Raw genomic sequence first — 15,962 nt, 5'->3', positions numbered from 1 at the left:
CCTCCCCCAGCAAAGACCTGTCCAGCCCCAGATGTCAAAGTGCATTGAGAAGCCCCCAGCACCCCTGTGTATGCTGTGTTCCATTTCCGTCTCTCCTCCCCTACACCAGTGCTAATGTGTTCTGCTGCGGGTGCCTTTTTCTTTGAACAGGCTGCCTGTCCAGACCTGTGTACAGGGTTCTGCCACTGTTATCCATCAGCAGCTGAGTTTTGATCCATCTCGAGGCAAACTGTGATTTATTTATCTGGGCACCTTATTTACAGACTCGAGGTTGTTGTCCACTTTTTTGCTGTTGAAACAGCTGCGGTAAAGACCCTTTTACCCACGTGGGAGTGTGTGTCCATCGGGAACATTCCCAGAAGTGGAGAGCCCCAGGTCGGAGGGCGCGGACAGTTGACACTTGGAGAGATACTTCTCTGTTACCCTCTCAAGGGGCTGTTCTGATTGGCGCTGCCTCCAGAAATGTGAGATGGTGCCTCTTCCTCCAGCGTGGGTATTTTCTTTAATCCCTGGTTTCCATGTATAGCCCGAGCTGTCTTCCTATTAACTGAGAAGTTCACGGTGTTGGCAGTGAGTGTGGATTCTGGAGATGTTCCTGATATAGAAGGGCAGGGGTGGAGAGAGTCCTGATGAGCTACTGTGAGCTAAATCAGACAGCAGCCCCTCTCTTCTCCCGGAGGAGGAGGTGAGTCAAGCGCAGCTGAAAGTTCCAGAAAGATAATTGCACTGGGCTAAACCGAAGGTGTGTCCCCAGGGACCCGATCCCAGCCTCCTGGCTTCTGGTGGTCTCCTGTTCAAATACACATGACAGTAGCTTCTTGACTTGAGGGACCTTATTTTGTAAAATGAGGTGCTTGACCTTCTTTTCCTCCTCTTGGTGGTGAGGTGTAGGTCTCTCTCTCTGAACCCTGGGGTTTGGAATAGTGGTTCTGTTCCCGGATATGTCAGGATTCAGGCAGATTATGCGGAATTTTCTTTACTCACGTTGGTTGAATCCAGGGCTGTCAACCACAGCTGCGTTAGAATCACCCAGGGCACTTTGCAAAGGCCGATGCCCAGGTCATACCCCTCGCTAGTTAATCTGGAGTCTCCAGGGATGATGGCTAAGGCATTAAGATTTAAAAAAAATTCCACAGATAGTTTCTGTGTGCAGCCATGTTGGCAGTCCCTGGGACTCCCACAGTACAGGGGATGGCAGATTTTACAGCCTGCACACCAAATCTGGCCCCCGACCTGTTTTTGTAAATAAAGTTTTATTGGAACACAGCTACATGCATTTGTTCATATAGCATTTCTTTTCACTTTTGCACCAGGTCCTGTGTGGCCCACAGAGCCTAGTTTACTCTTTGGCCCCTTCCAGAAAAAGTCTGCTGATCCCTGGTATAGTAGTTGTGTTTTTAAATAGCTGCTATTTGGAGGCTGTTAACCACACGAGAATGTCACTGAGGATGTTGGCGAGCGTATCACTTGGGGAGCAGCCCTCTCCCCAACCCCACTTCATGGGAAGTATTTTTGTTGAGATACTTAAAAAAAGAGTTTATTCATTTTATTTTTAGAGAGAGGGGAAGGAAAGAGAGGGTGAGAAATGTTGATCTGTGAGAGAAATATTGATCGGCTGCCTCTTACATGCTCCCAACTGGGGACCTGCCCACAACCCAGGCATGTCCCCCAACTGGGAATCGAACCAGCAACCTTTCAGTTCACAGGCTGGCACTGAATCCACTGAGCCACACCAGCAAGGGCGAGAAACTTCTTTTCTAACTTATGCTTGAAAAGGTTGTCTTTTTTTTCCTCTGGAATGTAATATTCTCCTCATTTAAAAAAATGTATTGATTTGAGAGAGATAAAGGCAGAAACATCAATTTGCTATTTCACTTACATATTCATTGGTTGCTTGACTAGGAATTGAACCCACAACTTGGTGTTTCAGGACAACGGTCTAACCAGCGAAGCTCCCTGGCCCGGGCTGCTTCCTCCTTTCTTTCTTTCTTTTTTTTTTTAACTTTATTTTATTGATTATACCATTACAGTTGTTCTATTCCCACCCTTCATTCTCCTCCACCTGCACACTCCCTCCCCCACCATTCTCCTCCCCTTTAGTTTATAACCACGTGCCTCAAGTTCTTTAGATTCTATATTTCCCCCACTATTCTCGCCCTCTCCCCTATCTGTTTTCTACCTACCATCTATGCTATTTTCTGTGCCTTCTCCCCCCTTCTCCTCCTCCCACCCCCCTGTTGCTAACCCTCCATGTGTTCTTCATTTCTATGGTTCCACTCCTGATCTAGCTGTCCTCTTAGTTTCCTTTTGTTTTAGGTGTGGTTGTTAATAACTGTGTGTTTGCTGTCCTTTCACTGTTCATATTTTTCATCTTCTTTTTCTTAGATAAGTCCCTTTAGCATTTCGTATAATAAGGGCTTGGTGATGATGAACTCCTTGAACTTGACCTTATCTGAGAAGCACTTTCTCTGCCCTTCCATTCTAAATGAAAGCTTTGCTGGATAGAACAGTCTTGGATGTAGGTCTTTGGATTTCATGACTTGGAATACTTCTTTCCAGCCCCTTCTTGCCTGCAAGGTCTCTTTTGAGAAATCTGCTGACAGTCTGATGGGTACTCCTTTGTAGGTGACTGTCCCCTTATCTCTTGCTGCTTCTAGGATTCTCTCCTTCATTTTACTCTTGGCTAATGTAATTATGATGTGCCTTGGTGTGTTCCTTCTTGGGTCCAACTTCTTTGGGACTCTCTGAGCTTCCTGGATTTCCTGGAAGTCTATTTCCTTTGCCAGACTGGGGAAGTTCTCCTTTATTATTTGTTCAAATAAGTGTTCCACTCGTGGCTGTTTCTTTCCCCCTTCTGGTACCCCTATAATTCGGATGTTGGAATGTATAAAGATGTCCTGGAGGTTCCTAAGCCTCTCCTCATTTTTTTGAATTCTCATTTCTTCATTCCTTTCTGGTCGGATGTTTCGTTCTTCCTTCTGGTCCATTCCATTGATTTGAGTCCCAGTTTCCTTTCCATCACTATTGGTTTCCTGGACATCTCTCTTCATTTCAATCAGTTTAGCCTTCATATGTTCCTCTAATTTGTGACTATAATCAACCAGTTCTGTGAGCATCCTGATAAACTGTTTTGAATTGTGCTTCTGAGAGGCTGGCAATTTCTCGGTCGCTGAGAGTTATCGGCTCTGGGACTTTCAGTTCTTCTTGCACCATCTTTTGGGCTGTTCGTGCCTGTTACATAGCAGGATCGGAGCCCTAAGGTGTTCACTAGAACAGGGTAACTCAGTCGCTGGGTTGTGACGTTGTATGTGGGGGTGGGGTCAAAGAGGAACAATGGCATCCCGTCTGCCACCTGCCCCTGCGGCCCCCACCGCTGCCTCAGCCACCACCGTCACTGGGCCCATGCGTTTCTTTCCACTCCACGCAAGTGTGTCACTGCCGTCAGCCCTCCACCACTGGGTTCGCCCCCTGGGGCCTGTGTGGTCCGTCTTACTATGCGCGAATGTGCCACCGCGGTCAGTCTGCCCCGCACTCTGACTGGTTCCGGGCTGCCTGCGCGCCTAGGTCGGGTATCTGTCCTGCCCGACCGTGCTCCGCTGCTGGCTCTGTCCCTCTCATCGTCCCAGTTGAACGGTTCGTTGTTGTCGGACTTCCGTATAATTCAATTTTCTGTTCTTTGGCTGTGTCTTTGTTCTCCAGACCTTTGTTGTATTCAAACTTGGTTGTGGGAGAAGGCACAGTGTTTCCACCTACGCCTCCATCTTGGTGGAAGTCCTGCTTCCTCCTTTCTGAGGAGGAATGTGACCAGACAGACGTCACATTCGGTGCTTAACTGTTGAAGCCCTTCAGTCCTGTTTGTATTGTCTTTAATCGGATCAGTTCCTGTTTCCCCGGGCCTCCTCCTACCGGCTGATTTACCGATGCTTCCCTCTCTATCTTCTCCTCATAAAGTGCTTCTCCAGGAATTTGGAATGGGCGTTCCTCCCCTCCAAAGTGGCTGTGCATGCACCCACGAACCACACGTGCATGCCCGTGCACACTTGTATGCACACACCCTGATATGGTTTTCAGAGTCTTTTCTTGAATGATAAGGATGCTGTCTCTGTGTGTGTCCTTGGACTGCTCTCTTCTGGAATCTTCCTAGCAGTCCACCCCGAGAGTGTGTTTGGGAAAAGGTCCACCCTAATCTTATCTTAGTGGAGGCCTGGTGACGGTGAAAACCAAGTCTGAACAGTCTGTTGCTCTGGCCGCCTGTGAGTGTGTTGGGTGGGGCATTTGGGAGGCCGCCTGTGGTCCCTTCACAGGAACCAGTCTGGGCAGCAGTGTAGGGAAGAGCCCCCTTCCTGGGGGAAGGAGAAGGTGTGTAAGTCCTGTCTGTCGGAAAACAAAACAAAAGCCAAGGGAGAGTGAAGGCTTTGAGTCTGTCTCCTGGGCCTCTTCAGCAGCCTGGGGACAAAGGTGGCCCCTCTGGGAGTGTCTCAGGAAGACGGTGGGATCGGGGAGTGAGCTTTCAGCTGGTGCGAACAGGCTCATAGGTCCCTTCTCCTCTCTGTCCTTGTTTCCGCGCCATGTGCTTTCTGATGGACATTCTGGGGTCAGTGGGGGCAGGGCAGATGCCCACATTCTCCACTTGGGGCCGGTCGCAGGGGGTTCCCAAGGTTGGCAGGCAGGGTGAGAGACGGTGCTCCTGCCCGCGAGGTCTCTACACGCTTCCTGGGCCTTCTCAGCCTCCTTCGTTATGTCCCCTTGTTATATTTCTGGGACCCTAGAGGAGGCCGTTGAGGAAGTAGATGAGGAGGGTAGGGAAGAAATTCAAGAAATGCAAACTCCTGGAATCCAGTCTGGCTGGTCCTATAAAGAGCCCATGGCAGAAATTGGCAGGGGGTGGGGAGGAGGGATGGGCCCTTGGCTGTCAGCCTCAGGCAGAGGCCCTTCCCTGGGATTAGGTTGAGGACCTTGGGCTCCTCTTCCCTGAACGAGAAGATGCAGATTTAATATCTAGGGCTAGTCTGGTTAACTTCCCTCAGGTGCTGTGAGCCAAAGGGAGGTGCAGCGGGCTTGCTGGGAGGAAGGTCCTCCTCTTTTCTCCCTTTCCTTCTTTTCTCATTTGAGCTCCAGACTAGGTTGAAGAGGAATGAAGAATGAAGTCTCCGTGGTAAATGAGGAGCCAGGGCCCCAGTTATCCTCTGAGGGGCTCTGTATCTCTCTTGGACGCAAGCCCTCTCTGACGTGGGCCTGGAGTTCGAAGCACGCTCCGGCCAGATGTGGTGTCAGTTTATCTGCTAAAATTGAGATTGAGCATATTACCGTAACCTTTGGCTTTCGAGATTCCCTGATGACATGCCGAGTTCCGCAGACAGCCATCTGGCTGGGATCGTGCATTTTAAATGCCGAAGGCGACCCAGGCGATTGTTTAGTAGACTGAGCAAACCTGCCAAGTGTTTTCTCGGGGCTGTTATCTCCAAGTCAGCCCGTGTTACTGGGCAGATGACTTTGGGATCAGTGGCAAAAATGTTTCAGGTTTTTTCCCCTCCCATGTTCTGAAATGTGTGTTTGCACGGACACCGTGTTGCGAGCGTCGAGTGTCCGCCCCTCCAGTGCCCGGCCTGATGAGGGGATGGCTGTGTCTTCCAGACCGCAGCAAGGCCGAGATGGACCTGAAGCAGCTGAGCGAGTCTGTCCAGCAGCAGTCCGCCCCTGTGGCTCTCATCTCTCCCAAGCGTCAGATTCGCAGCCGGTTCCAGCTAAATCTTGACAAGACGATAGAGAGTTGCAAAGCACAATTAGGTACGTCTTTGGTTTGCTTTCACTGTCGTCAGTGTCGTCACCGTCAGCAGTCGGGATGCCACCCAGGTGAGATCAGAGCTGGGTCCCGGCTGCTTGGAACCTGGAGTTGCTTATTCCATTAAAATGTATTGCTGCTCAGGGCAGCGTGTTTCAGATTTGGTAGCTAATTGTTCAGACAGGCCCTTCGAGTCCCTCAGAGCTCGTTCTTCGGTGGGGGCAGCCTGTGGACTCGGTGAAGGTGGTGAGAGGCTTTAGAAGCAGAAAGGCCCTCTTGTGTCTGCCTTCCGCACACCCTGTCAGTCCACGTCAGTGTCTTGACATGAGGATTGACTCTGTCCCCAGGTGTCCAACACAAGCCTCCTCTTCCAGACTGGGCCCGCCCCACCCCCGCACCCCCCCGAGGACCCATCCTCCCTTTGTGTCTGTTGCCTCCCTTCCTCTGCCCCATGCTGCCTACCTAAACCCTGTCCCGAAGGCTCAGCTCAGTGTCACCTCCTCCAGGAAGTCTCCCCTGATTGCTCTCCCCATCTGCCCACCACCTTTGATACAGTATTGCTCAGAAGCAACAGTCGTCCGTTTGTGTGGCAGGGTATCCTTCCCTCCCAACTAGACTGGAAACTCACTGAGAACAGGGAGGTTGCCTTATAAAAATTTGCCTTCTCCAAGGCACTGGGTCTTGTGCACAATGTAGCGCTCTGGAATATTGGTTGAATAAGTAAATAAAACCAGGAGGACATTTATAAAGAAATAGGGGTTGATTGGGCCTCGAGGAAGAGAGCCACTCCACAGTGAGATTTGTGTGTCGGGGCTGCTCTGGACCCTTGGGTAGGGAAGGAGCTGCAGTTTGGTGTCACCTGGGCTGTCGGAGGAGTTTGGTTGGGACACTGATTGGCATGGATGAAGCCTTGCAGTCCATTTAAATATCCCTCCTGGGTCCTTCCAGGCAGGTGGTCCAACTCCTTGGTTTGTTATTATTGTGAATAAGAATTTTAATATGTCCATTTACTGGGTGCTTCCATTGTACCCTGCACTTTGCTCAGTAAGCACTGGGCAGAGATTGTCCTGGGAGGTTGATGACTGTTATCGGGTGCATTTTGCAGATGGAGAAACTGAGGCTCAGAGAGGTAGGTCCCTCGTTCAGGGTCACACAGCTCGTGAAAGTGGTGGAGCAGGATTCAGATTCCTGTCCTTTGGGCTCCAGTACCCAAGCTTTTCCTGTCACATGTATGGTCACATGGTCATGCACCCCTTACTGGGGACCTGGCCTGCAACCCAGGCATGGGCCCTAACTGGGAATCGAACCAGCAGCCCTTTGGATTGCAGGCTGGCACTCAGTCCATTGAATCACACCAGCCAGGGTTGACATCTCCTCTTTTTGATTGAGCCCTAGTGGAGGTGGATGTAATTCCCCAGTGATTCTGCTGGTGTCGAGCGCCCAGGGCTGTTCGTGGCTGTGCCCTTTTGCGAGTTTGCTTTCACTGAGTCTGGGTCAGGATGTCATTGCTCTAGAATGAACACAGGACAAAGCGTTGACTAGGACTTTCTCTTTTCAAAATTTTAGGATGTAGTAGTTAGTGTTCACCTACTGCCCGATGATGCTCCTGGCTGGTCGCAGGAGACAAAAGTGGGTTACATGGAACCACCATTAGAGATACGCTTTTGCCTGTAATCGTTTGTGTGTATGTGAAACACCTGCTGTTTTTATTTTGTCTTTTCCCCTTTTGATAGACAGGTGGACGTACGTGTCTCCCTCCTTGGCTCCACTGTCAGTGAGTGAACAGTGCAAACACAGCAGTCGTCCACTCTCCATCAGTGCAGAGGGTGAGAGGGACGGGCCGCTGGGTCACCTGCAGTCCGTGCTGCCCCCACCTGCCGGGGCCAGTGGCTTCCCAGCCCAGGCCAGCTGATGCCTCGCAGGCCTGTTTGTTACTCAGAGTGGCACCCTCAGCACATGCCCCCCATTCTTGATTTCCGTGTGACATTTCCTGCTTTTTGAATTGGGCCACAAGTTCTAAATTCAAAAACAAATTGCCCTGTGAGCCAAGCTGTTGCTCCCCAAGTCAAATGGGTTGGCCAGTCAGGTGTGGCTTGTGGCCTGTGAGTTTGCAACCTCGGCTCAAGACTTTGGCTTAACTCTTTGCACCCTGGACTCACAGGTGAAGGGCTCTCATGCTTTGGAGTACGTGAGAGCAGCACAAGAGTGAGTCTGGAGTCCAGGGTTTGGGCCCTGCCCCTGTCTTGGTTTTCTTTGTGTCCTAGGATAAGTGATTGCTCTGGGCCTCTATTTTCTATTCTGTAAAATGGATCAGTTTTAGTAGTTTATCTCTGGTGTTTCCTTCCATCCCTCCCATTTTGCATGTCCCAGTCACCAATATTGCGAAGATTAAGCTCCGGATAAATTAAAAATTTGGGTTGTTTGGTCCCATGTTGTCTTGGAAACTATGTCTAAATATAAATGACATTTGTCACCTGTCTTCAGGGGCACCTTGAGTTCACTGCTAACCCCACCAGGCCAGTTGTGATACGACTTGAAATGTTTTTTTTTTTTTTTTTTTATTTCCAGCGTTTGACGTGGAAAATGTTTGCGTGTTTGGTCCTGCTCTTTATTTTGTGACTACGCCACATGCTGGGTTTTCTTTTTGACTTTAGGCATAAATGAGATCTCAGAAGATGTTTACACGGCCGTAGAGCACAGCGATTCGGAGGATTCCGAGAAGTCAGAGAGCAGCGATAGCGAGTACATCAGTGATGACGAGCAGAAGTCCAAGAATGAGCCGGAAGACGCAGAAGACAAGGAGGGGAGTCGCATGGACAAGGAGCTCTCCGCTGCCAAAAAAAAGCCCAAACCGGCAAACCCAGTGGAGATTAAAGAGGAGCTGAAAAGCCCGTCTCCACCCGGCGAGAAAGCAGACCCAGACTCGGCCAAGGGCAAGGCGAGCCCTCAGCCTGAGAAGGACGTGGTGGAGAAAGCCAGTCCCTCGCCGCGTCCCACGAAAGACAAGCTGAAGGGGAAGGAGGAGATGGATCCCCCAACAGTCCGTCTGGGCCTGGACTCCGACTCGGAGAGCGAACTTGTCATAGATTTGGGAGAAGACCATTCTGGGCGGGAGGGTCGGAAAAATAGGAAGGAACCCAAAGAACCGTCTCCCAAGCAGGATGGTAAGTGACTGCACCGGTGTCTGCTTTCTCAGTTTGGTTTCGAAGGCCACCTTTCATTTGTATGATCAGCGCTCTGTGACCTGGCACTCTGATTGGCTCAAGGTCACTTAGCTGGTTATCTGATAGGACCAGGACTTAACCTGGGCCCGCCCACCTCTTGCCTGTTCTGTACCCAGCGTGGTGGATTCTAAGTGCAGAAAAATAAAAGTCTCCTAGAAAGTAGTAGTTGCTCCTGGTAGTCAAGGCATTTTTAGCCCCAGTAAGTTCTTTCGCAATGTGTCCATTTACCTTCCTAAAGCGTTTAGCAATGTTTAGACATTTGACAAGGCTGAAACTGTTAGAAGCCTTCACTTTGAAGGCCTTGATAAGTTTAGCTTCCCTTTCTTCCCCTCATGCTGGCCAGGCATCTCGAAGTGCATCTTCTTAACAGAATTCGGAAACTGGGGCACCAGAGTAGTGGGTGGGTGCTCCTGGGGGCGCTGGAAATCCAGGGCGCGTGACACGGTGTGCCCTTGAATGATACTCCACCATGTTGGCATGTGGTCTGCGCAATTCCAGGGCTTTTCAGCAGTGGCACTACTGATGTTTTGTGCTGGGTAGTTCTTTGTGCTGCGCATTGGAGGACGTTTAGCAGCGTCCCTGGCCTCTCCCCACCGGATGCCAGTGGCACCTGCCCCGCAGTGGCAGTCCGAAGTATCATGGCCCCAGCACGTCGGCCCAACCCCGAAGGAGTGTGTGGACGATCGGAAGGGTATCCTTCCCACTGACATGGTGGTCAGCGCATTTTCCGGTGGGTTCGGCAAGTGGGTAGCGAGGGGATTCTGACATGCCCAAGAAAGGTCATGAAGAATGAGTTTTGAGGGCCCTGAAAGGCATTGCCTGAGGACAGACTAGAGGTTACAGCCATAAAACCTTATGTACTTGGCGAGTAACTTACGGGATCGCTAGGTTTAAGTTTTGGCTCTGCCTGATTTCTGATCGGAGCTCACTTCCGAACCACACCCTTGAGTAAGATGGGGTTATCTGTCCCCGGATTTCTTAGTCTGGCTGCTTCAAAGGCAAGTGAGGGATGGGCCTCGAGAATCTTTGCTCTGGGGTCGTGTCGGCCTGAGCCGCTCCACCCTGCAGTCGCCCAGACAGGCCAAAATGTCCCTGCATGGTGCGATCGACGGAGGGGGAGAAGGCGGTTAGTGGAGTGGGACCGAGGGACAGAGAGACCGTCACACCATCCCGGGTCCTCTCTGAGCTTCAGGGATGGTCTCTGAACAAGGCCGTCACGTCGCGGGACCTCCTCTGATGTTTCAGAGAACAATAGGAGGAGCATTTGTTCCATTTGGGGGCCTGTTTGGGGGCAGCTGGCAGTGCCCCCATGAATGGATATATTGATACCAATTCTTTCCTTCTGGAACAAATCTTTTGATTATTGGTTTTATGCCCCTTCTTCTTCCAGAAAGGACTTAGGACAGATTCACAAGAATACTTAATCAGGAGACAAAATGCAAACAAAATCAGAATAGTGAGAAGTCTGGGGAAAGTATGTACAGAAATACATACTATTTCAGTCTTGCTGTGAGCTCCCCAGCAGTCAAAGCAAAAAGGGAAGCACAGTCCCTTAAAAAATGTTACATATTCCAAAAAAAACCCCCAAAACATCTAGTTACTTAAATGAAGTAGAGCTCTTCCTTGCACTGCTCACTGAGCAAGATTTCTCCAGGAGACCCCGAGTGGTGGGTGAAGCTGAAGGTGATTCTGCAATGTAATTTAGCTAGATCGGATTCCTAGGGTTTGTGGCAAAACCAACCGGTCTTAAATCCATAACCCCTGATGGTGGTTTGGGTCTCGAAGAACTGGCTTCATGTTGGACTCCGCAGTAGAAAGAGCACCTTTTCAACAAAGTGTTGTCGCTTATACATTTATTAAGCGAAGAGCATTTTGGAATGTGCTGTGGTGACCCTCAGCTTCCCTTCAGCGAGGACTAGAGCTGGTGTGTAGAATATGAATCTGCAGATAGTAAAACAGCTTCTACAGCCAGTGATCCCAGAACAGAGGCGAGGGAGCTCGCGTAGAGACCTTTGCTGTGCCCATAACACTAGCAGTTTCTATCCTTCCCTTAAAAGGTCCTCCTTTATGTACAAGGCAGTGACCGAAGTCGGGAATAAGTAGATTAATTGGATGGGACAGCTTCTGGTGTGCTGGCCTTAAAGAAACTCACCCTTTCTTGGGCTGTAGGCGATTGATCAGACACTCTTGAATTTCTAGGACCAGTGGAATTTTCCATAGCCCCTTTTTCTTCTATGTAAACCATCAGAACCCTCTAGACTGGAAATTAAAATGCTTCGGTGTCTAAATGAAACCCCCAAAGAGTGCTTTGAGGACGGGCGTGATTGCGGCTGAGCTGTAGCCTGTGTGCAAAGCCTGCTGTTTGCTGTTACATATCCGGAGAGAAAAAGACCTTTTCGTGGTTGTCCTTTGGGCCGGGGGTAGGCAGGTGGTGATGGGTAGAGTGTGGGATTAGGTTAGTTAATCAGCAATAACAGTATGTTTTTTTGTAATTTGGCAGAAGATGGGGAGGCACTGAAGCTAGTTCTGCAGGTTGGAAATCCTGCAGGTCAGCTGCCCCACGTGGCCTCTTAGAAGGGCCGAGTTCAAAGCCACCTGTCCCCCTGGAAGGAGCAGGGGCTCTCTCCAGTGTCTGGCAGGTTGTCCTGGGAAAGGACAAGGGCTCCTCACTGGAGGAAGAGCTCCCCTTCCTGCCCCGCCCAATGCTCTTGCCCTTGAACTTGGCTGAGCTCTCCTCTCCGGAGGAGCAGGAGCGCCAGCCAGATGTGATAGCCACCAAGAAAGCTCCTAGTTAGAAAAGTCAGCTTATCTCCTCTCACTTTCCTTGGCGGTCTAAATCTCACAGCTCACCAAAATGTCTTGTCCTTGGGGTAATCCAGCACATGTCTTTTCCAGGGGAAATGAATCTGAAAAAGACTGGCAGAATCCTCAGCAAAGGCGTTTGATGTTCAGGCACATTGTCTCAGAGTGGGGTGCTGACTTGCACCTTGTGTGTGGGGGGGTCCTCAGGGCCTCCTGTCTACGGGGAGGCTCCCCTCACCGGGGGCCGGGACCCCTTCAGTGATAAACAACATCCCTTATACAGAGGAGCTCCCCCCCCACCATGCTCAGTGCTTCTGCCTTCCTGCTGCTCCTCCTTACCCGAAATGCAGTGCCCCCTCTTTCTGAACACGTCGTGGCTGATGCTGTTCCCCCCGCCTCCAAATTCTCACCTCTGCCTGTTGAAATGCTACCCTGTCCCCCCATAGTCCAGCTCTTCTCAGAAGACATTGTCCCTAAAGCAGCTTATTTCAGATTTGAGGCATTCACATTTGTTATTTTTGCCATTCCCAAGTCTTGCTTGTATCCTACTCTTAGAAAAAAATAAATCCATGTTAGACTTAAACTTGACCGCCACACAATAGGCAAACCGGTGTTGTGTGCCGCGCCTCACTACGAGGCAGGAATAAATACAGTGAGAACAAGAGCCAGGTCCCCCGGTTCTAGATAAACCCAGTCGTGTTGGCAGGTTCTGGTCTTGGGGTGGAGTCCCCTCCAGTGTTAGGTGTTCGCTCTGTCTTGCTGAGACGTTGTCCTGGAGGGACTCAGACAAGGTGCAAAGGGTACTTTTGTTTCTGAATGGTTTGGTGTTCTTCTCTGCTTTGGCCATTGGGAAGCCATCTGGGTCTTCCGGATCCCTGCGTTATCTAGCCAGGGGGGGTTTCTCTTCATCCCTGGATTAATTTCAGCTGGGTCTTTCTCAAAGGGCTAACCCGATTCTAACTTTGGAAAATGGGACACTTGGCAGTGATTCAGTGTATCCACCACCCTATCTTCGAGTCGAGGGCTGGGGCTGGGCCTGGGCCTGGGTCACCGGTATCCCCCAGGGTTCTTGACCTTGTTGACTTGGGCCTCAGATGTGAGCAGGCCCCCCCACTGAAGGAGGCCTGTGCTCTGACATAGAAGGGCTGAAGTGAGCAAGGCGAGGCCGTGCTCCTCGGGGTGTCCTTGAGAACTGAATTGGCTGGGCCTTCCTGGCTTGTGTTGTTTTCCCCCAGAACTTGCTGGCATGGGGACCCGGTGGGCAGCCCCGAGTCACACGTGACTTTCTGTTTGTTTTTTCCATGCATCGGCTTTAGTGGTAGCTAAAGCCCCGCCACTGTCCACTACGGCAGGCAGCCAGTCTCCCCCCGAAACGCCGGTCCTCACCCGCTCGTCCTCCCAAACTCCCACGGCTGGGGTCACGGCCACCACCAGCACCACGTCCACGGTCACGGCCCCGGCCGCCACCGCCACGGGAAGCCCAGTGAAAAAGCAGAGGCCGCTTTTACCGAAGGAGACTGCCCCGGCCGTGCAGCGGGTCGTGTGGAACGCATCAAGTAAGTTTCAAACGTCCTCCCAAAAGTGGCACATGCAGAAGATGCAGCGCCAGCAGCAGCCGCCGCAAAGCCAGCAGCAGCAGCCTCAGTCTTCCCAGGGGACGAGATATCAGACCAGACAGGCTGTGAAAGGTACCGAGCCCCTGTTCTGTTCTCCGTGGCACCCGCGCCCTTTTTGCCACATTGACAGGAGAAAAAAAAAAACCAAAACCATTGTTTTATTTTTTTTTCAGTTCCCGTTTGTTTCCCGGCTGTCATATGCTGAAGGCCGTACCCATTCCACTTGGCATTATTTTTAAAAATTGTTTTGCAGCTCGATTTTTTACTTTTGTTTAAAATTATTTTTTATTTCACAAACAGTACGCTGTGTGGATTCTCCTTAGAAAGGGGGCAAGATATTTACGCAAAAGTCCACTGTCCCGATGGACTGACTAATCTTTCATCTTATGCCTCTCCCTTTCTCAGCAGCTGCTGTTAACTATACAACCTTTTTTATGCATGTATGCATATATATTCACACATATATATGACTCTTCATGAAAATACTACTTTTTTTCCTTTTTTTCTTTTTTAAAACATAAAAATGGTACCATTTTTTTTTTCACCCATCAGCATGTATTGGAGATCCGTCCATGTCAGTACATAATAGCTCTACCGTATTCTTTTTGACTGCTGCATAGTATTCCGTAGTTTATCGAGAGCGTTCCCCTACTGATGGGCATTTAGGTTGCTTCCAGTTTTTTCCTGTTGTAAGCAGTACTGCATCGCATTCCTTCGTGTAAGTTTCCTGTGCACACCTGCGAACCTCTTGGCATTGTTTTGGAAAGAGTACCGCAAGAAGTTGGTAGCAGGGGTTACCTTAATGACTAGGGATTAGCTTCATCCATAAGAATTCACGAGCCTTGGGCACCAGTGGCTGAAGTCACAGAATTGAAACATCCTCCAGCCACCCAGGGGGCTCCCTCAGGAGCTGTTGAAGGGGCAGAATGCTCGTTGGACGGGTACCTGTGTGCCCAGCTTCGTGAGCGCCGACATAGGTCTCATTCCAAGGGGCCCCTGCATTGGGACCCTCGGAAGTTGGGCTCCTGGATGGACACTCCGGTGTCGCAGGTGCCCCCTAGTGGGAGTGCCTCGGGGCAGGAGGGTGGAAGGCAGCCAGAGCTTGCGTTGGGCCTCCCAGTTCAAGCCATCAGAGACTGGGGAGCAGGAAGGCCAGAAAGTTGGGCAGGTGGAGTTGGGGTCCACTGGATTGATCTCCCAGTTTACAGAGTTGGTGGGCCAGAGCCTAACCGAGGGGTTGTGAGGTAGGGACAAACCGTCCCTGGTTTCTCTCTTCTTACCCCTTCTTCTTACTGCTCAGTGTCCACATGTCTGTGTCAGACCAACCAAGCTGGGTGCTGGTTGCACCGGTAAGGACAGGATTTGCATCAGTAATTTACTATTGCAATAGGGGGAAAATGTCCACTGTGAAGTGAAGTCACTTGGATGTGTACAGAGGTGACTGCGCGTTTAAAGGGAGAAGGGGGGTAAGGAGGGGGCCAGTGGGGACTCAGGAGAGTCGGGGAAGTGGAAGGGTACACAGAGTGGGAGATGGGGGTGGCCCGTGTGAAACCGTTTGGGGTTTGCTAATCATGCCTTTTGAAGTCAGGCTCCTACCTTCCTATAGACATTGGGAGAGAGGTGCCCTAACTTTAGGTATTGAATGGAACTGTCGATTGTTCGGGGGCCTTGAGTTTTCTCAGGCAGACACTTTAAAGGGGCCTGGGGTCATCCAAGGGGTGGTGCCTTGAGCTGTAAGAAGCTATGTTAGTGTTTGTTTAAGCCTTTCTAGGTCAAGTTTGAGGGTTAATCAAGAAAGGGCTCAGAGGAGCCTGGCCAGCGTTTGGTTAAGGAGAGAGTCCCTGTCACTTGAAAGTAGAAGCGCTCACGGGGGTGTCCGTTGGGTCTCACTCCCTCAGCCCCGCCTCGTGCTGGGAACGGGCCCTGCCTGAGGCAGTCGGGTGACCGGGGCCCCTTGTCTCCCTAGCTGTCCAGCAGAAGGAGATCACGCAGAGCCCGTCCACCTCCACCATCACCCTGGTGACCACCACTCAGTCGTCGCCCCTGGTCACCAGCTCAGGCTCCACAAGCACCCTTGCGTCTTCAGTCAGCGCAGACCTCCCCATCGCCACCGCCTCCGCCGATGTTGCCGCGGACATCGCCAAGTACACCAGCAAAGTGAGTGCCAGCAGGTGCCTGAGGGGGCGTCTGGGCCTGGCTTCCTGATGAGGACCAGTCGGGTCGTGACCTCGCAGGTCTTAGGGGCTGGTTAGGAGGGCAGACCCTGTTTTGACTGAGGAGCTCCAAGACTAAATGCTAACACTTGGGTCTGAAGTTGCATCTAAGCAAGGAAATGCAGAATAGACTTGAGTCTTCCTCCAGGAGGGCCTACGTTCTCACGTCAGGGCCCAACAGGCAGCTGGTGACGTGGCCTCCAAGTGACCCTTGAGAATTCGAGTCACTTGTTACGGACAGATTTTCCCTCTGCGCTGGAACAAGTTTCTGTTCCTCCGGTTAACAACAGACTGGGGGGCTGGTGGGTTTTTCTGTTAGAAGCCA

General features: G+C 51.0%; 1 protein-coding gene across 24 annotated transcripts in view; it reads left to right on the top strand.

Annotated features, from left to right (window-relative positions):
* The window catches only part of ZMYND8 (zinc finger MYND-type containing 8), a 111,764-nt gene that overhangs the window by 76,654 nt on the left and 19,148 nt on the right, over positions 1 to 15,962 (top strand). For 17 of the 24 annotated variants that reach the window (XM_037044227.1, XM_037044223.1, XM_037044212.1 and 14 more), the window contains 4 exons: positions 5,635 to 5,787; positions 8,437 to 8,946; positions 13,125 to 13,496; positions 15,391 to 15,581. In XM_037044227.1, the coding sequence (XP_036900122.1) occupies positions 5,635 to 5,787; positions 8,437 to 8,946; positions 13,125 to 13,496; positions 15,391 to 15,581 (1,226 nt within the window). The remainder of the gene's footprint in view (positions 1 to 5,634; positions 5,788 to 8,436; positions 8,947 to 13,124; positions 13,497 to 15,390; positions 15,582 to 15,962) is intronic. The other 7 variants (XM_037044217.1, XM_037044229.1, XM_037044232.1 and 4 more) reach the window with 1 other exon arrangement.

This window comes from Sturnira hondurensis, unplaced genomic scaffold, assembly GCF_014824575.4.
Source record: "Sturnira hondurensis isolate 20B ecotype Veracruz unplaced genomic scaffold, ASM1482457v3 Scaffold0004136, whole genome shotgun sequence".
Classification (NCBI taxonomy): Eukaryota; Metazoa; Chordata; class Mammalia; order Chiroptera; family Phyllostomidae; genus Sturnira; species Sturnira hondurensis.
Note: the sequence above shows the minus strand (reverse complement) of the source record. Positions and strands in the feature narration are given on the sequence as shown.